The sequence below is a fragment of the Phalacrocorax carbo genome, chromosome 8 (assembly GCF_963921805.1).
Source record: "Phalacrocorax carbo chromosome 8, bPhaCar2.1, whole genome shotgun sequence".
NCBI classification, from domain to species: domain Eukaryota; kingdom Metazoa; phylum Chordata; class Aves; order Suliformes; family Phalacrocoracidae; genus Phalacrocorax; species Phalacrocorax carbo.
Window position 1 is genome coordinate 5,240,255 of NC_087520.1, and position 17,425 is coordinate 5,257,679.

At 41.5% G+C, this 17,425-nt stretch overlaps 1 protein-coding gene across 1 annotated transcript in view; it reads left to right on the forward strand.

Annotated features, from left to right (window-relative positions):
* Nucleotides 1–17,425, forward strand: part of SPOCK1 (SPARC (osteonectin), cwcv and kazal like domains proteoglycan 1) — a 333,797-nt gene that overhangs the window by 309,701 nt on the left and 6,671 nt on the right. The window contains exons 7-9 of the mRNA XM_064458363.1: nt 5,381–5,497; nt 12,124–12,345; nt 12,954–13,016. Of these exons, the coding sequence (XP_064314433.1) occupies nt 5,381–5,497; nt 12,124–12,345; nt 12,954–13,016 (402 nt within the window). The remainder of the gene's footprint in view (nt 1–5,380; nt 5,498–12,123; nt 12,346–12,953; nt 13,017–17,425) is intronic.

Sequence of the window (17,425 nt, forward strand, 5' to 3'; positions counted from 1 at the left end):
TGGAAAGGGCACTAACCTCAGTGGCTAAGTATGCATTTTTAAAGCTTTCATTTTATTTCTTTTTTCAATTTCTCTGCATTTGCAGTTTCCTTTCCTCTTCAGTACAGAAACAGTTGAAACTAGGAATTGTTCAGGAAATATTCACAATCTTGGCATTCAGGGAATAGGGAATTTGCTCCTCAATCTCTACCCAAGAGACTAGTATTGTATAACAATAATGTGAACCCAAAAAACCACTCTCACTACATGTAATTGGTAAAAATGTAGTACTCTTTGTAAGGATGATGATTGTAATAATACCAATAATAATGGTAAGGCAGCAGGTACATGCCAGGTAGATGACTGATGGCAGCGAAGTCAAATGATACAAAAACCAGATGACACACATTCTGTGAGTCTGGTCACATACCTTGCTTCTCGTGAAGTACAGTGTAACGTGTCACTCTAACTTTTTCTGGACAATATGGACTCCTTGCTCGCCACAATGCACCAGAACATTATAGCAGCAAGCGAAACCTTAAAGCCATAATGCAGTAATGTACTTCCTTAGTACTAAGTTGTGTTTAGAGTTAGCTGCGGTATGAGTTATAGGGCTTGTTTTGTTAGTGGCTGGAGATTTTACAATATTGTTTTGCTAGGCTGGAGTAAAAACGGGATGTGAGAGAACACTCAGTATTGATTTGATCTTATGCTTCTACAGGTAAGTTCAGTTTTAATGTTAATTTCTGTCACTGAGCACTTTTGAAAGTCCCTCCCTGAACGAGTGAAATTAAATATTATACTCTTAATTTTCACCTCCAATGTATATAGATTACTATCTGTAGAGCTGAAAAAGTCCATAATGGAAGCACATCTATAAAACCTGAACCTTTACAGCATGCTAATGGCTTTCCATTAGGTCTGATTAATGTTTTCTGCTTGGTGAAAATAGGTATTTAGCAACAGTGCTTTCAGTTTGTTAGGAATAAATGACTGCTGGACCAATTGCTTCACCCTTGGGAATAAATCTGCACTTTCAGTGCTTGCTATTAAATCACTTGTGCAGGATGATTTGTAACATCTGCAGATTCAGATCTGAGCATGTCGGTTAGATCCAGCAGCAAATATATCCTCCTCCTGCGTTTTCATTGCCGTAACTCAGAGAAGTGACAGATTCTGCCACTGCTCGTGGTCCCACTGCCGTGTCAGATGCAGGGCACTGTGCACTGTGATAAAGTTGACAAGCTGGGTGGTAACCAACCTGCCTCACCATCCCGGTTTGTAACAGCAGCAATACCAACCTACCGCACGCAGGGAACACGTGGGCTGCGCAACGGATGTCATCGAAGCGCATCAGCAGTGAAGGATCCGGGAAGTAATGTTGCGTGGGGACCTGGTACCAGAGCGTTGCTAAGGCAGAACTTTCAGTGACACCGATAAAACAAGGATGAAGTCGTGTGTTTTCTCCCTTTTTAAAAGGTGTAGGGAAAGATTTGGAGCCAGATTCTGTTACCTTAAAGAAAATACTCACAGAGGTGAAAATGCTTATTTGCATATGTTTGCACGTGTGTCTTTTTCACAGCAGTAGAGTTTTAAATGGTTGTTGCCAGTTGACTGGACAGATTTCAGTTGCTAAAGAGGGGCTGTGAAGGGGTTCCTCCCTTGTTGTTACTCTTCATCCCAGATTTTTTAATCAGTGCTTCAAGTCATGTCATAATCCATATTGTTTGCAACCTACATATTTTCTCCTTATAGATCTTCAAATAGCAAAGGACCCATTATCACATCTACTCCTCCTACAGCCTTATTCTTCTCATCTGAGAAATGTTACTTGGAACGTCTATTAATAGTAAAGAAGTACATTTGCATTGTATTTTTCATGAAGAGGGCTCTTAAAAGTGCTTTATAACTTATACTAATGCAAATTTATAGAAGAGGATCTTAGGTCTGGGACTCCTCAGAGCTGTGCTTACTAACTGTTTGGTATGTAACTGATGGCCTCTACCACCAGAAATAAATCACTGAGTGCTCTGGTTCCTCGATACCCAGCTGGAGGCTGGGCCTGACTGCGTTAAACTCATGCCCTCCAAATGTCAATCCACTTTGAAGTGTCTAAAATCATGTGACCCAAACCAAACAAATTCAGAATGATTAGAGACTTCTGAAAATGTTCAAATAAAATAAACAGGATAGAATGCAGTTCCATTAGGCAGGGAGGCAGCTTTTTAACCATGCATAGTAGCATTAAAATAAAATTTAATACAAAAAAAAAGTAAAATAATACTCCCTCTCTTCTAATGTGCAGGAGAAAGTAATGTTGAGGGCATGAAATACTTGAATAGAAATTTAACTGAACTTTGCATTAAATTTTTGAAGTCTCATGGAGAAATTTATTATTTACTACATTTTAACAGCACAGTTTATTCCCGCTTTATTTATGAAACAGCAGTTATTCATCTGAAGACAGAGAGAACCTTAACATAGTATCCACTGTTGAACATCCTGGAGCAAGATCCAGATCCTGACATGTTTGATTGGCTGGACTATACAGAGAAATCGTTTCAAGTCTGGTTTACCATTAATTAATTACTTCTCTTCCTCCTACACTGTGCATTCAATCCTGTTTTCTGTTGCAGTTTAAAAGCGTGAATTCCAATCACCTCAGTCAATGCAGTTTAAACCAAATGACCACTTTGCAAAATTTATTTTAGAGGTGGTAGTTTTTCGCTGGGAAGGCCATTCTGCATGGAGCTGAGGCCAGGAGGGGCGGCGAGCGTGCTCCAAGCTCCTGCCCGGCACTCTGCGCTGGCAGGATGGCATTGCAAGTTTGGGAGCAAATGCAGTATCCCTCAGAGCATTTGGCTTACCTTAGGTGTCAGTGGTGTCTAGACCTGTCTTTGTATTTGGAAGCACACAAATCTGAATAAGGAGAAGGGCCTTAGAGGGTATTTTCTTTAATATTATTCTTTTTTTCCCTGCGACTTGTTGACTTAAAGACTGTGAAGCTCAGTATACCTTTACAGAAGGCGTGACGAGGGTGTCAGGATGGCACAGGCATGGCTGTTTGCAGTCCAGAATTCCAGCCTTGGCTTCCTAAAGATGTCATGTGCCATGATAAATATTTAATAAGTATCAGGTTTGCACAAGAAAACCACATTACTCATTTCTTGGACAACTGAATCCTCCTTTTTTCACCCACTTGATATAATCAGTAGTCAAAGCTGTGTTTATGTGTGTAGTTTTGACTGGAGATACGTTTGTGAAATACTCTGAACATATGGATAACCTGTCATGTATGAGGTATTGGCTAAACAACACTTACTTGGTATGCACTACGTTTCTCTATTTTTCCTTTGCAAAACTGATTTTCAAAGGACAAGACGGGTACTTGGCAGAAGGAAAGAAAAGATACTGCCTGCTTTTAATTCTGGAAGATGATCTGATTATCGGTACACTCCTCAGAAAATATTTGGGGAGACAGGTTATTGAAAAGAAGGCTATTATGAGCTTTCATCTTGCTGTAGTTGCCTAATAATATTTTGGCAAAAATTACATCTGATGAAAATCAGCTGATGGCGGTTCAGTAGGGGCTGCAGGAACAGCATCTCCCATCCCATGTAAAAGGAGTATCTCCATCACTTCTAACATGGATTTAGCTGCCCAGCTCCTGTTAAAGGTAGTGCATGATGGAAATGTCTTTATCCTTATGGATCTAAATTCACAAAATAAGGCATCATTTGTGCCAGTCTAGAGCTAGTGGATTCCTGAATACTTATTACCTATAAAATTAGTTTTCTTCCTACCCCCTCACTCCTTCAGAGATCATCTCCTGATGGGGGCTTGTTACAGGCAGGATGATAGAATTTGTTCTGCTATTGCTTCTGTTGTGATTTTTCTCTGATAAAAGACACTGCGAGTAACAGCCAAGGGACAACCGTGGGACAACCGTGGAACAGCCTTATCGAAAAGATGGCATGTTGGGCTCAAAAATCCTATCACTTTATGATTTGTGACCTAACTTGCAAAGATACGATAGTTTACAATGAGTAAAATATGTTATATTAAGTGAGAAAATAAAGTGATAAGCTTTTTCAGTAATGTAGACCATTTTACGGTTAATATTGCAGTCTTCCATTTATTTCACATTAATTGCTGGGTTTGTTTTTTCTTTAAGACCTGATTTGTCTGTACCTGGACTCCGCCTTAGTGCGATAGTGATCTTCGTATTTTTACCTTAAATAGGAAAATCTAGCGAACTCTTTCAGCATTACAGAAAAATGGAGAAATCTCTCTTTTTCTCCCCACCAATGCTAAAAAACTTTCCACTTAGAAAAACCTATAATGGCCTATTTTTAACTTCAGAGTTATTTTCTGACCCCAAAAAACCCAGTGAGAACAAATGCTCACCACTGCCACAAGATATCAGCAAGTTCATTGCAGTCACTGGAGCAGTGAGTTTAACTGGGGAAGACAAGCTGTGGGACTCAATTGTTCTTCAGTAAGGTGGAAGGAGGAATATTATAATGTGCAGTGAATTGGAGAAGACATATTGTGGCTTGCCTTATGAAGGATGTCTGCCTCTATGGCATAAAATCTTGCTCTCTATTCCTGGAAATGTCATTTAAAATGTAGAATGAGTGCACAGCAGGAATAATAAAATTGTCTGAGCATGTGAATTTTAAGCACTAAACACGATACAGAAACAAGAGTATTTTTTTCTGACAGAAACTGGTGACTAATGCAACTCTCTTCCTTAAAGATATTTGCTTCGGCTGGACCTTAATCTCTTGGCAGAAATTTCTGGAAAATTAATTTCTCAGTAAAAACTTATAAGAAAATAAATGTTTTACCTAGCTAACCAAATGGAATTGACAACCTTCAGAGGGGGCAAAATGTCATTTGCAGTAGAACTAGAGCAACATAACAATTTTCTCTTTTATGTATATAAATAAGTATATGTATTTCCTATTGCTGTGATAATAGCCTTATACTAAGCCAAATGTGGTTATAAATTATTCCTAGCATCTTGTTCAAGTAGTCTGGGCAAGTATGTCCCTCCTCCCCATCCTTTTGACTGATATTTTTCTCTGAAATCCTAAAAGGTGAAAACATTTAAGTTAAATAGTCACATAGCTCTAATTGAGAACCTGCGGGTAGCTCTGTGTGTCACTTCTTCCATCACAAATCATGTCAGCTGCTGAGGAAGTGCTTGAGTACAACTTATAATTCATAATGACTTACATTTTCTCTTTGCATCCTTTTTCCTAACCTTCTCTTTTACTTCAGAGCTCTTGATGAGAAGGACTTTACAACCACACACAATATTTTTCTAACAGACTATCTGGAGAAAGGTTTTTCGCTGGTGCTCTCGGTTCAGACTGGTCCTTTGTTCTTTTTCTAGCTTGCACAGACAAAGAATTGAGGAATCTCGCTTCGCGACTAAAAGACTGGTTCGGTGCTCTTCACGAGGACGCAAATCGAGTCATCAAACCAACAAGCTCCGAGACGGCACAAGGCAGTAAGAAAACACCTTTCCCATTGATCACTGAGTGTTGTAGGCAGCCTCCCAGCCTGAGCGAGCGTTCAGCTGGGCACAGCTGTTAGCGCTGCAATGCCGTGTCAGGCAGGTGCCAGCAAGTTAGCAGGTACGCTGGAGACTGATCCGGCACGTAAAGAGCTGCACCGGTTTCTAAAGGAGCTGCAGTCGTTCTGTGCTCTCTCTGGCTCAAGCTGCTCTAAAAACTGGTAGTCAGAGATGCAGAGACCTTTACAAGTTAATCAAACAAATAACTGTCCGAAGGCCGTGGATGTCACATCTACACTAGTAAATAAAACTGCTCAGGACTTTCCTCAAGCCCTGAGGTTACGCAGCATGACTTAGTACATGTCTGTACAGTTAAAATCCATGACCCTCCAAATCAGCGTGCCTGCATCCCAGTCACTTCTTGGGGATGGACCGTGGTGTGTCCTTCCCCCCCGTTTATGGCCAAGCATTATCTAACCCATTGTCAGTGGCATGAGCCAAAACCATGGCATATAAGCATAAGGAGAATTATGCCAATTCTGGAAAGGAATTATTTAGGTTTTATTTTGTGATTTCTTGCTAACACCTTATATAAGAGAAAGAATAATAAGAACATCTGCATTGCAGCCACAGAACTGGAATAGTTACACGGGTGGAAATCTGTTGTGTCCCAGGTATTTAATAACACCATCTTCCCTTCCTTTGATTTTTGGGGTTTTTTAAGAAGGGAAGAAAATGAACAGTTTGGAGGACATTTACTCTCTGTGGATTTAGCCAACATGACTGATTTTGATGTCATTTAACCACCAGGGAGGGAAAAGATTCAGATAACAGCATCAAAAGAGGTCATGTTCATCAGAGAGCAGATGCGAATTTATTTTCTGTAAGGACTCATTAATCCTTTTAAATAGTATGTCCCAAAACACATGGGCCCCTGGGCTGCAAAGTAGGATGCACAAGTTTTGTCTAGGTGCGTGACTCACCTTCACTTCACTGCCCTGATTCTCTGGTACAAGCTGTCTAAAGCCAGGGTTCACACACACGGAATTTAAAGGGTTCCATAAACTGCTCCCTTGTGTGGCTCTTTTGACCCCAGTGCCTAGTTTCCCCGTAGTATGAGGCTGGAGAGGCTAAACATGCAGTAGAGCAGACCCAGCACATCAGGATGGGCATTTACTGTTGGTCCATGTCTCCACAGCCACTCTTGTGCTACTGCTGACCTGTGTAGCAATAGATTGCCTCTTCCTAAAGAGACAGAAAATACCACAGGCTATATTGCTCAAAACTCTAGTCAAACCTCATTAATGCCAAGTCGTTTTGTCTTAAAACTCTGTGGTGAAACAAGCCATGTTCTGTGTAAATGATCTTTTTCATGTCCCTTACTTTCCATAGCATTAACAACAAAGTCAGTATCGTTAAAACCATATGTCCTACTCATTTCTTAAACGGGAATCGAAAAAAGGATATTATCATGCAGAGGAAGCTGAACCATAGTGCAGAAAGACGACTGGATGTGCAACTAATCATGGCTTTGAGACACGAATTCATTTCAGACACCATGACAGAAAACGCCAGAGACTTAAAACTTTGTCTGAAGTCCTTTAGGCCCAGAACCACGTGAAATCTCATTCTATCAGATTGTCAAAAGGATGTTTTTCATGCAGATGACCTGTGAGCTGCTCGTAAGGCCCTTACCAAAGGCCAACTATCAAATTCATTCCTAAAGGTGTTGGGGCTATTTTTTTCTTTTGCTTAAGCAAGTTCAGTGAGAAAAACTTTCCCAGTAATTCTGCAGTGTTTCCTCTGACTCGCCAAGGAGCTGTTATCTCTTTTTAGTTTAGTTTGATTCCTGGCAGCTTTTCTACGAAAGGCTGCCTTGATGATCTTAAGCACTTGATCTCAACAGTGTTCATTTTTAGACTGTTGATTTAGTTTGGCACATTTTCTTATATGTCAGTTAAAAAAAAAAGAAACTTTATGAGTAAAGATGCCTAAACAGTTTTTGAACGCCATAAAACTTGGGCTTCTTTTTCTTTTTAAGAGTTTGCAACCATCCTCATGAATTAATCTCCGTGTGCCAGATTCTGCAGCTCCAATCCTCTCTGGTAGCACTGAAAATACCCATAGAGGAAGGATAGCAGTATTTGCCTTCCGATAACTTCAAACATTCATAAAAGTGAAAGACATCTTAAACAGGGCTCAGAACTCAAAGCAAAGTTCACACACCCAAGCTGAAAAAAAGAATTGGTGTGAATCCTGGCAAACAGGACACCGGCGGCTCTGGCAATACGCTCTGATGTACACATTGCCCTTTTTTCATTGCTCTGCGTGTGTTGCCCTCCTCACCAGGCTGATCACTTCATTAAACTGAACTGGTTTGGTTATGCCCGTAGAGTCTTAAAAGGCGTGCACGTCCTCAAAGTAATCCATTTTGGGTATGCCCCTGTGGCAGTGAAAGGAACAGATGGTGGGATGTGATGGCTGTGATGCCTCGGACACATCAGCTGTCTAGAGAAGGTGTTCCAGCAGAGATTTCTCTATGCTACATTAAATTTTCAAGATGTTACTGTGAGTGTAAATAAGCTTTTTAAGTGTATTAAGTTCACCCCCAGGTGAAGAAAAAAGTACACTCTATTTTTTTTTTTTAACTCCCTTGAAAGGGAAAGGATGAGCGCAAGTCATTGTGTGTGAAATCTCAAACCTTCATTTAATGAGCTATCTGCCAGATCCCAGCAAAGCACCATAGGCCAGGAACTTTGTCTTCTGCAGGCTTTGTGCAATTGAAATCTCTTCAATAAATAATATAAGCAACTCAGGGACATGCTTTGACATAAGGAAATAATAAAACTAATTAGGTAGTAAGACCAGATTCAAATTGCTCCCGAGCCTGTTGATAATTCATAACATTCCTGTACTGTATCTAGATAGTCTCTTTGGTTGGAGTGGGAGTTGTTTTTTCTTTTACTAGAGATCTATGCAATATAAAGGATTTTTTCTGGGGAACATTTCTTCTCCTCCTTCTTTTATTTTAAGTGATGGGGGAAATTAGATTAATTATTCCCCTGCTAATTTAATTGTGGTATACTTTAATAAAATCAAGCTGGCTCATGTAAGTCAACTCTTGAAGGGGGAAAATAATTTTATGTGCCAGAAGGTGTGTTTATTTTTAATTAGGATTTTCACTTAAAGACTTTTTCAAATTTAATTCAATTTTAATTCAGAGGAGGTGGAGCATTTTACATATTAACAGGAGATTAGACTTTTTCATGTAGGTCAGCGGTTTGATTTCCTTCCAGATCTGTAGTGAATGGAAGTTGTTAGGATACAGAACAGCTGTCAGTCGGAATGAGAAACGGGATGGTCTCAAGCCAGGTCCTTGTGAGCAGGTGTCCAAATGAGAGCAACCACCACCACAACTGACATTAATTGGCATCTGCATTGGCAGCCTTTGCCAAGGAGCCAAGAGCAGGAGGGATATGGAGCCTGCACCGTTCTCTTCCTTCTCACCATAGGCACAGCAGCACTAAGCTGATGCACAGAAAGGTGCAGAAAAGTTCTCACTGCAGTTACTGTTATTCTGGGTCTGTTGTGCTAGCAGTCCAGTCTATTAACCAAGCACTTAATTCATTGCTGAATTACAGTATGTGGTTTATTTCATCCAGCATATTGCATCATATTTATAAGTACATATATCAAAAGCCTCCAAAAAGGAGTTAATTCATTCAACACCACTTGGCCTCACCAAGCTGACGGGAGCACAGTGACCTCCCAGTGAAGGGACGTGAGACCCAAGAACCATTTTCCATCAGCTGCCCTGGTTACACAGTAAGTCAGAGCCTGCGTTGCGCATGCAGGGCACGCTTTGCTTTCATCCCTGTTGCTGGGTACCAAGCGCTTCCAGGGTTGCTGGTTTTGGACTGCAGGTGCCACGTTGCAAAAGGTGGTTTAAAGGCAGTAGCTTTTACCAGAAGAGAGCATGAAGTATGAAGCAGATACTAGAATTCACTTTCAACCATGTATTTAGGGACGATAATAACCATCTAGCAAAGGGCTTTCCGTCACACCTACCACTGATATTTAAAGACTTCCAGACCACACTGTCTAATAATCCAGCACTTCTTAATAATACAGCCTCTTAATAAACCTAATCGGGAACTCTGGTCACAACAGTGAAAGCTCCCTTGTTTATAAGAAATTACAATCAAAAATTCTTCAACTAATGTAATTAACTGCCTTCAAAAGTGACCTTTCATGATCGTATCTTGCATCCAAGCCCTGATGGTATGTCACAGAGCAGCTTCGTATTCACGTCAGTCACTATCTTGTGATCTGCTCAGCCAGATCAGTACTGAGGGCACGCTGCTCCTGTATCCCTGAATGCATGTTGTACACACAGATAAGGACTTCCCAGCGGGGAGGAAAACAAGACTCAGAAATAATCCACAGACACTGTCAGGAGCAAGTTCATGCCAGGATCTCCTCCTCCCTGCGTTGATCCTTGCCAGTTAGGAGGTGACCTTCAGAGACCCACAGGGCTGAGCAACATGTACCATACGCAACTGGTTGTACAACAGACCTTGTAGTTATTCACCGTAGCAGCAGTAAGTGCCACAACAGGGCATAAAGACCATCACCAGAGAGGACATCGGTGCAGGAAAAGAGCAGCCAAAGGAACCCAGCTGTTTTTCACCCGGAAACTGTTAAACTGGGATAGCTGAAGCATGTACCAATCCCTGCTCCACCGTGCCATTGAATGAGCCACTCCTGCCTGTTTGACTACGTCTAACCTGCCCCGTGGAGGGGAAGCAGGCACAGTCTACACCCGCACAAGGCAGGACTGCGTGTCCTGCTCCTCGGTGCTTTGTTAAAGGCAAAGTCAAGGAGTCTTAAATCCTTTCACTCAACAAGAGCATGCACAGTGACCAAATCCTGCTTGCCTTCTTCAGATGAATAAAATAATTGAAGTCAATAGGCCTAATTGCTTCAGCAAGGCAGGCAGGCTTTCTCCCTACATCTAGTCACATAGCCTTTTTCTTTTTCAGTGTGCTCAAACTCGATTAGATAATGTTAGCGTAGATAACAGCACAAAAATGTGATGAAATGTTCAGCATGATCTCTCTTCCCTGCCTGAGCTGCCTCTAGCCCTGAGGAAATGCTGTTACCTTCTTCCTTTCGTAGAGAAACATGTATTTTGAATGGCATAAACCTTCCCGTTAGTTAACCCTTCTCATTGTTCCTCCATGTCGCTGACAACCCTCAGCTGCAGTTGCATACAAAAAGCACAGCTTCCAGCATGAAGCACTGCCCTCCTTTGGATTAATACTTAAAATAGCAGGTAGGCTGCAGAGCTTGGGCAAACTGTCAGCGTGAGTCCAGCAACATCTTAGGTTTCATTTTAACAAAGCAGTGTCCTGAAATGGGACTTGACACTTAGAGCAAATAAGGCTAAGCTTGACCTCTTTCAGTGAAAGATGCAGCAAAAGGAAAAGCCCATCAGGCTTCTCCACGTGGGCCATAAATAGTGCACAGGCATGCAGCTGAAACAGCGTGAGCGTGAGGTGCCCAGAGTACGTGGTTCAGGTACCCTCTGTGCCTGCAAATCCCCAGGCACTGTATGCACGTTTGAGAGTCCTTGGTGAAACCAATAGCCTTAGATAGCTTTATTAGCTCTACGTTACAAATATACTTTCTTGCATCATAGATAACTTGGAAGTTAGGCCATGTTTGTACCAAACATTGAAAATACAGTGGCGGTGTGGATTTATAGTGCCCTGTCTTGTTTGTGAGAGAAGGCAACCCCGCTGATCTTGTGGAGACAGCAGAATACTGGAACATGCATCTCATGTACATTGTGGCTATCTATATGCATGGCTTGGTCTTTCTGTGATGCCGCTGCTGCTGCTGCAGTCTTTTAAGGATTTGGGCTATTAAAATGAATGATGATGATGGTTTCCAAAGTGCTGGACGAGCAGAATCCCGTATTGCCACACAATCCTGGAGGCCACAAGAACGAATTGTGCTGTCGTGGCATACAAACTTCTCTCCCCCTGCCTCCCCCAGACAGCTCACCATGCAGATCAAAGCAATCTGTTGTCCACCACAGGAGGCAGGGCTTTGCAGACTGAAAAGCTGGGATGAGAGGTGGAAAGTGAGAGCACACTAGCAAAGAAATTGATCAGGGAACTAGAGACGGGTCTGGGAAATGGTATTTAAAGTGCATTCAGACTCGCTCTAGTTTGAAAATCGTGTGGATGCAGCCTTTTCTCATCACATTTCAGTTTCTTGGAAGAAGGCCAACCCACTTGGACTGTGGACAGGAAAAAAAAAAGTGAGAATTTTTTGAGTAACAATAACTTTGAATTATGTTTATCAGCTATGAATCTCAGCCCTCCCCACCCCACGGCACCTAAAGAGTGCAAGGAGTGCTCTAGTCTGTAGCTGTGCTTGGGTTTTACGCTCTACATAAACAGTTCAGTCTTAGAATTTTATTCTGCTTTGGTCAAGCGAGGGTGATGTTCAGAGTCCAGCCAAAAAAATTACAAAGGCTTCAGCATACCAATGACTCCTGTACAGTGAGTGTGCTGGGGCTCAGCTGGGGATATTTGCCTATCTTCTTACAGGATTTGACACCAGCATTCTACCAATCTGTAAGGATTCCTTAGGCTGGATGTTCAACAAACTTGACATGAACTATGACCTGCTGCTGGATCCCTCGGAGATCAGCGCCATTTATCTGGATAAGTATGAGCCCTGCGTCAAGCCTCTCTTCAACTCTTGTGACTCCTTCAAAGACGGAAAGCTTTCGAACAACGAGTGGTGCTACTGCTTCCAGAAGCCAGGCGGTGAGTTGTGCCATTTGCAGTACAAAGAGAAGTTGTTTGGGTTTCCCTGTGTTTCAGGTCTGGTTGATCTGCTTGTAGGGGTAGTTTGGTAGTTGGCGGTCAGCTACATTGGAAAGCTCTTTTCCTCAGCATTGGTGTGAAAGGGCATTGTGTAACAATGTTTGATGTCATAGATGAGCTGTATTAATATCCCTTTATCCCTTCGTCATTAAAACAAACAAAGAAGTAATAAGTGCCAGTGCACACAGTCTAGAAATAAACTCTATTGCTGCTGGAAAGCTCAGGAACGTACTGTTTTATTAATGCAGAAATTAGCAAATCAAAAGTTAGAGAGCTGGCATTATGTCAGTTTGGTGAAAAGAGAGGAAAAACAGTTTAACAATGAAAAAGGCCCCCAAACACTATTCTCGACTACAGCGTGTTACAATTTTTTTTTTTTAATTAGTGGAGCTAATGACATAAATTTGTTTTGCGGTACAGTACCAGCATATGGGCTTCTTTCGTTCCCAGGTGTACACTAGTCTACATCTCGTGTCAGTAGTGAAGCCAGTCATTACAGAGTCTGTCCCGTACCATCTGGAAACTGATTCTCGTACGTTATATTTTAGGTCTTCCTTGCCAGAATGAAATGAATAGAATTCAAAAGCTAAGTAGAGGGAAGAGTCTGTTGGGTAAGTTCGATTACTTGCTATTCATTTACTCAACTAATTAAAGCTTCTGTGATTATTGTAACTTTATATGCAGTAATGGTTTTTCAATTAGAGACTAATGTTTTGAGTTGGGAATATGCACCACAGAGTGTAGGCCTGACACTATGAAATTAAACAAATAATGAGATAGCAACATACAGAACAGGTGTCAGCATGGCAACGGATTCAGAACGCATTTACAGCTCTCCAGAAATGCAAAGCCTGTCTGAACAGAGCTTAATACTGCCTTCATCACCTCATAGGTCGCGATATATACAGAGGCTGCTTAATACTCAAGCCTCCCGTCTTTGAAGTGTGACTGAAGGTGCCACAGTGCATAGCCAATGGCTTTGTGGCTTCTTCCAGTTACAGTGCAATGCAGGTATTCCTTGGGGTTCATTTTTGACTAATCACCCTTAAAAATATTTCAGTATATTCCATGTATATGAGAACAGGAATTCGTATCACCTCATTTCAGGCAGCCCTGCAGGATGCTCCATACTGTAAGATGTGAAAATGCCTGCCCCTCTCTCTATTGACTATGGGGAGCCTGAATTGATTCATAACTTACACTGCTCTGATGGATATCTAAAATTAGGTGAAATAAATCCCCATACGGCGTCTTCCCATTTAATTGCTAAAAAATCAGGTTGTTGAACTGAATAAATTTAACTAATTCCATACCCTAAAATCAGAGTTTTGCGGTCTAGCGTTTATGTGGTGGTATCTTATTGAAACTTCTGCCCTAGCGCATTTGTGTATGTTGATCCAAATCACGTGAGGCACATCAGTACAGATTAAGTCTCTGTTTACAGAAAACACTGCATTCCACCCATGGAGAGTCTGCCCATCCTCAGACCCAGGCTGTCAGGCCCGTCATCAAGAACCTGTGTCAGGTTCTTACAGCATCAGGAGCTGCAGCGGAGAGCATGCTGCCATGCTTCTCAGATTGCACTCTGCTGCTCAGGTTGCGCTCAGATTTTAGTCTGATGTGTCAAGATACTCATTAGTACATCCTGCAAACAGAGCTTCTGCAAAGCTCATCTTTGCTAAACCCTGCCATCCCCAGGCACCACTGCTGTTTGGACTCGAGGTTCAGGTGCCTTAGAAACAGTCCCAACCTGGATTCTTTGGTTTAAAATAAGAATAAACATTCCCAAAGGCCTCAGGGACTATGGTTTACTTCCATCATCCTTTCATAGTAAGTTCACATAAAGATTAAGATGTTTCAGAGTTACAGCTCCTGCTGTTCGTAGCTGTGGGAGTGAAGGGAGGATTGATCGCTCAGTTGTATGTGTGCTCCATTCAGTAAATATTTTGCATTTGTGTTTGAATGCATGTTGTGGCAGAGAAAGTCATGGCATTCTCTGTCTCATGGGTGTCATGATTTTCAAAGCCACCTAAAAGAATAAGAAGCCCCGTTCCTAATAGATAGGTTTGGTTACCCCATACTCATTTTACGCTTTGCTGTTACTTGCTATATGCAATAAATGTCATCTAGGTTGAAACATAAGAGCTTTGTTCCAGTGTGGGGGGAAAAATTATTACTATATTGCAGGTAGTACAACATGCAGGCTGTTGTAGCACATGTCACTGGGTTCTGATCACAATAGCAGGAGTAAAATGACAAAGTAAAAGCAGTAAGACTGGTCCCTTACCACAAATAACCTCTAGTCAACTGTATTAAAAAAAGAGAAGGATGAAAGCGGCTAAGCTCAAAAAATCAAGAAGTGTCAGGCATAGGATGCTCCACAAGCTAGAACATTATAATATAGAGAGGAACTCTTTGCTTCACCTTCCTGGAAAGTCTGCCTGCATAATGACACCTGTATGTGAGATTTTGATCTGATCTCACAGCTATTTGTGCAGCAGAAAACATTGTCCTTTCTCTTCACCGACTGAAAAATCATGCAAATGGAAACCAAAACATCCAAGTGACAAAAAACACACTTGTAGAAACAACAAAGAAAAGATTGAAAAGAGAGATGAATATTTTCACAGGAACTAGCCTTTAATTATTCTCTTTCCTTCTCTGTCCCTGGCATATAGAGCACGGCATTTCCAGTCTGGCAGTATGCATGAAGAAGATTTCTGTTAACCTGTAGCCATTGATAAAAAATGATGACTTTTGATATTTTGTTCTCTATATATTTTTCAAAACACATGACAGTTGCAACAAAGTACTTCAAAGCCATTGCCATTAGATATGTTGAATTTGGAGGCTTTCAAATAGAGTCTAGCATCCCAGGGGACTGAATTAAAAAGTAAACAGCACTATTCATCTTTTCCTACCAGATTTATCTAGAGTACAATTAACTGCAGAGAGTGTACTTTTAGAGCATACAACTGTGCTGCCTGATAATGCTTCTCCCACATTGCTAAGGTAATAAACTTCTGCTCCCGTCACCGTTTTCTTCTGTACCAGCCCTGTGAATTCAGCTAACATAATAGCTAATACATGGAGCTGTGTGCCAGCTAGCTCTTAATTCTGCCAGGCTTTTACCCATGTGCTTCACTATCTTTAGCATATAATTTATCTCCCCATGTCCTCTGAGGAAGGGGAGTATTGTATTGATAAGGAAATTATGAAAAAAAAAACCAAAAGATATAGGTCTGGATCGATAAAGAGGATGTAGATGCAACAGTGCTGTTCAAGTTTGTGTGGAATAATTAAATATTCCATGGGACAAAGAGAGATGGGGGAAGCAGGATTCGCTAGCCTGAGGCAGTTCAGTGGGGAGTGACAACTATTTTGTAGTGCTTAATAGTAAAGCTGGTCCACCAGCGGCCCTCTCCACACTTGTGGGGAAGCACCGTCTGCAAGGACCTCTGGAGAGGAAACGTGAACTCCTTTCTCCTTCCAAACCCTGTGGGTGTTCTCTGACACCAAACCAAACTGTGGGGTGAAAACGGTCCCACTAAAGAGGCTGTCTGGATGCCGTGCCCCAGAACAGCAGCGCTTGTAGCCAGGGCTTATTTCCAATGAACACAGGGACCGATTTGTGTAGGATTACGGGACGAATCAGTGCGCTGTACAGCACTTGCTCCCAGTGACTCTCCATCCTCACCGGGTTATCACCTGCACCTGACACACTGGAGAAGACATGCTATAATCTTCCCTCTGACGGTTGGCAAACACTGTTACATTAGTATGCGTAGCCAAATATTTAAAGCTCCGGTGTTACATAAAAATTGGCACAAATTGCCCATGCGGAAGGAAAAGTACCTTCTACTCTTCCCTGTGACCCAGAGTGTGAATCCTTTCCACAGACAGTTATGTTGGCAGTGAGCCTGGGCTGTAATTTATTTTTAAATATGTGGCTTTTACAGGCAGTGTGGAACATTTTAATACCTTACAAGAAACACAGTGAAACTATGCAAAAAGGCCTGTTTCAAAGAAGGGGAAGGTTGCATTGCCCAAGGAAAAGAGAAAGCATGAGACATTTTAAAATGTAGAGGCTGTTTTCTGCTCACCCCGTAATGCCACTGAGGTTCTCCCTTTGATTTTCCCCTGGAGACAGATGCTCGTCTGCTGTAACAGGGGAGCTCTAGTGACACAGGTACAGCTATGCTGATTTACACCAGCTCAAAATCAGCACCTGAGCACTTTTCCCAAGGTTGTATATAAGCTGATAAGCACCTGGAATGCTTAACAGAGAGAGGACATGGGCATAAATATGAAAAAAAAAAAAATTCTCAATATTGAAATAAAGGATCGAACAGTGAGCATTAACTTACCAAAAAAACCTGCAAAGATTAATAGATATACATGGTTATTAGAACCATTTTCTTTTTCATAAATAGTGAGAATGAGTCTTTGGGAGTCATCAGTATGCGTACATTTGGACATGAACATAACGGTGATGTGTATATATAAACAAACCAGCTATAAGACCATGCTTTGAAATTATTTTAAATACTCTCACTGATGGATGTGAAGTGGTCTCCAAACCTGATCTGCTATACAAAGATTTCTGCAGCTGTCCAAAGGTTTCTGTTCTCATCTTCCAGACCTACATTAGCAGCACTCAAACATTAGACGAGATCTGGAGTGCGATGAGTTTGGAAATCCAAGGATTCACTTTATATAGATGTATGTGTGTACGCGCATGAGATTGCCTTCCACTTTCATGTCTTTATACAGGAAATTTCATGACATTTGGGCAGCACCTTCTCATTCATTTTTTTCCTGTGAGAGCTGTAGTGGAAATAGCCCCTTTGACCCATGAACTGTCTGAAGAGATGCTAGACACATGGAGCTAGTTAAAGAACTTACTGTGTGACCAGTAAATCACTGGTATCTTTGACAAAGGAAGAAAATACTTTCTCAAAAGTCATTTGAGATAAGAAATTTGGGGGCAAAGGTGGGTTTCTGCCATGTTTCAAATTGA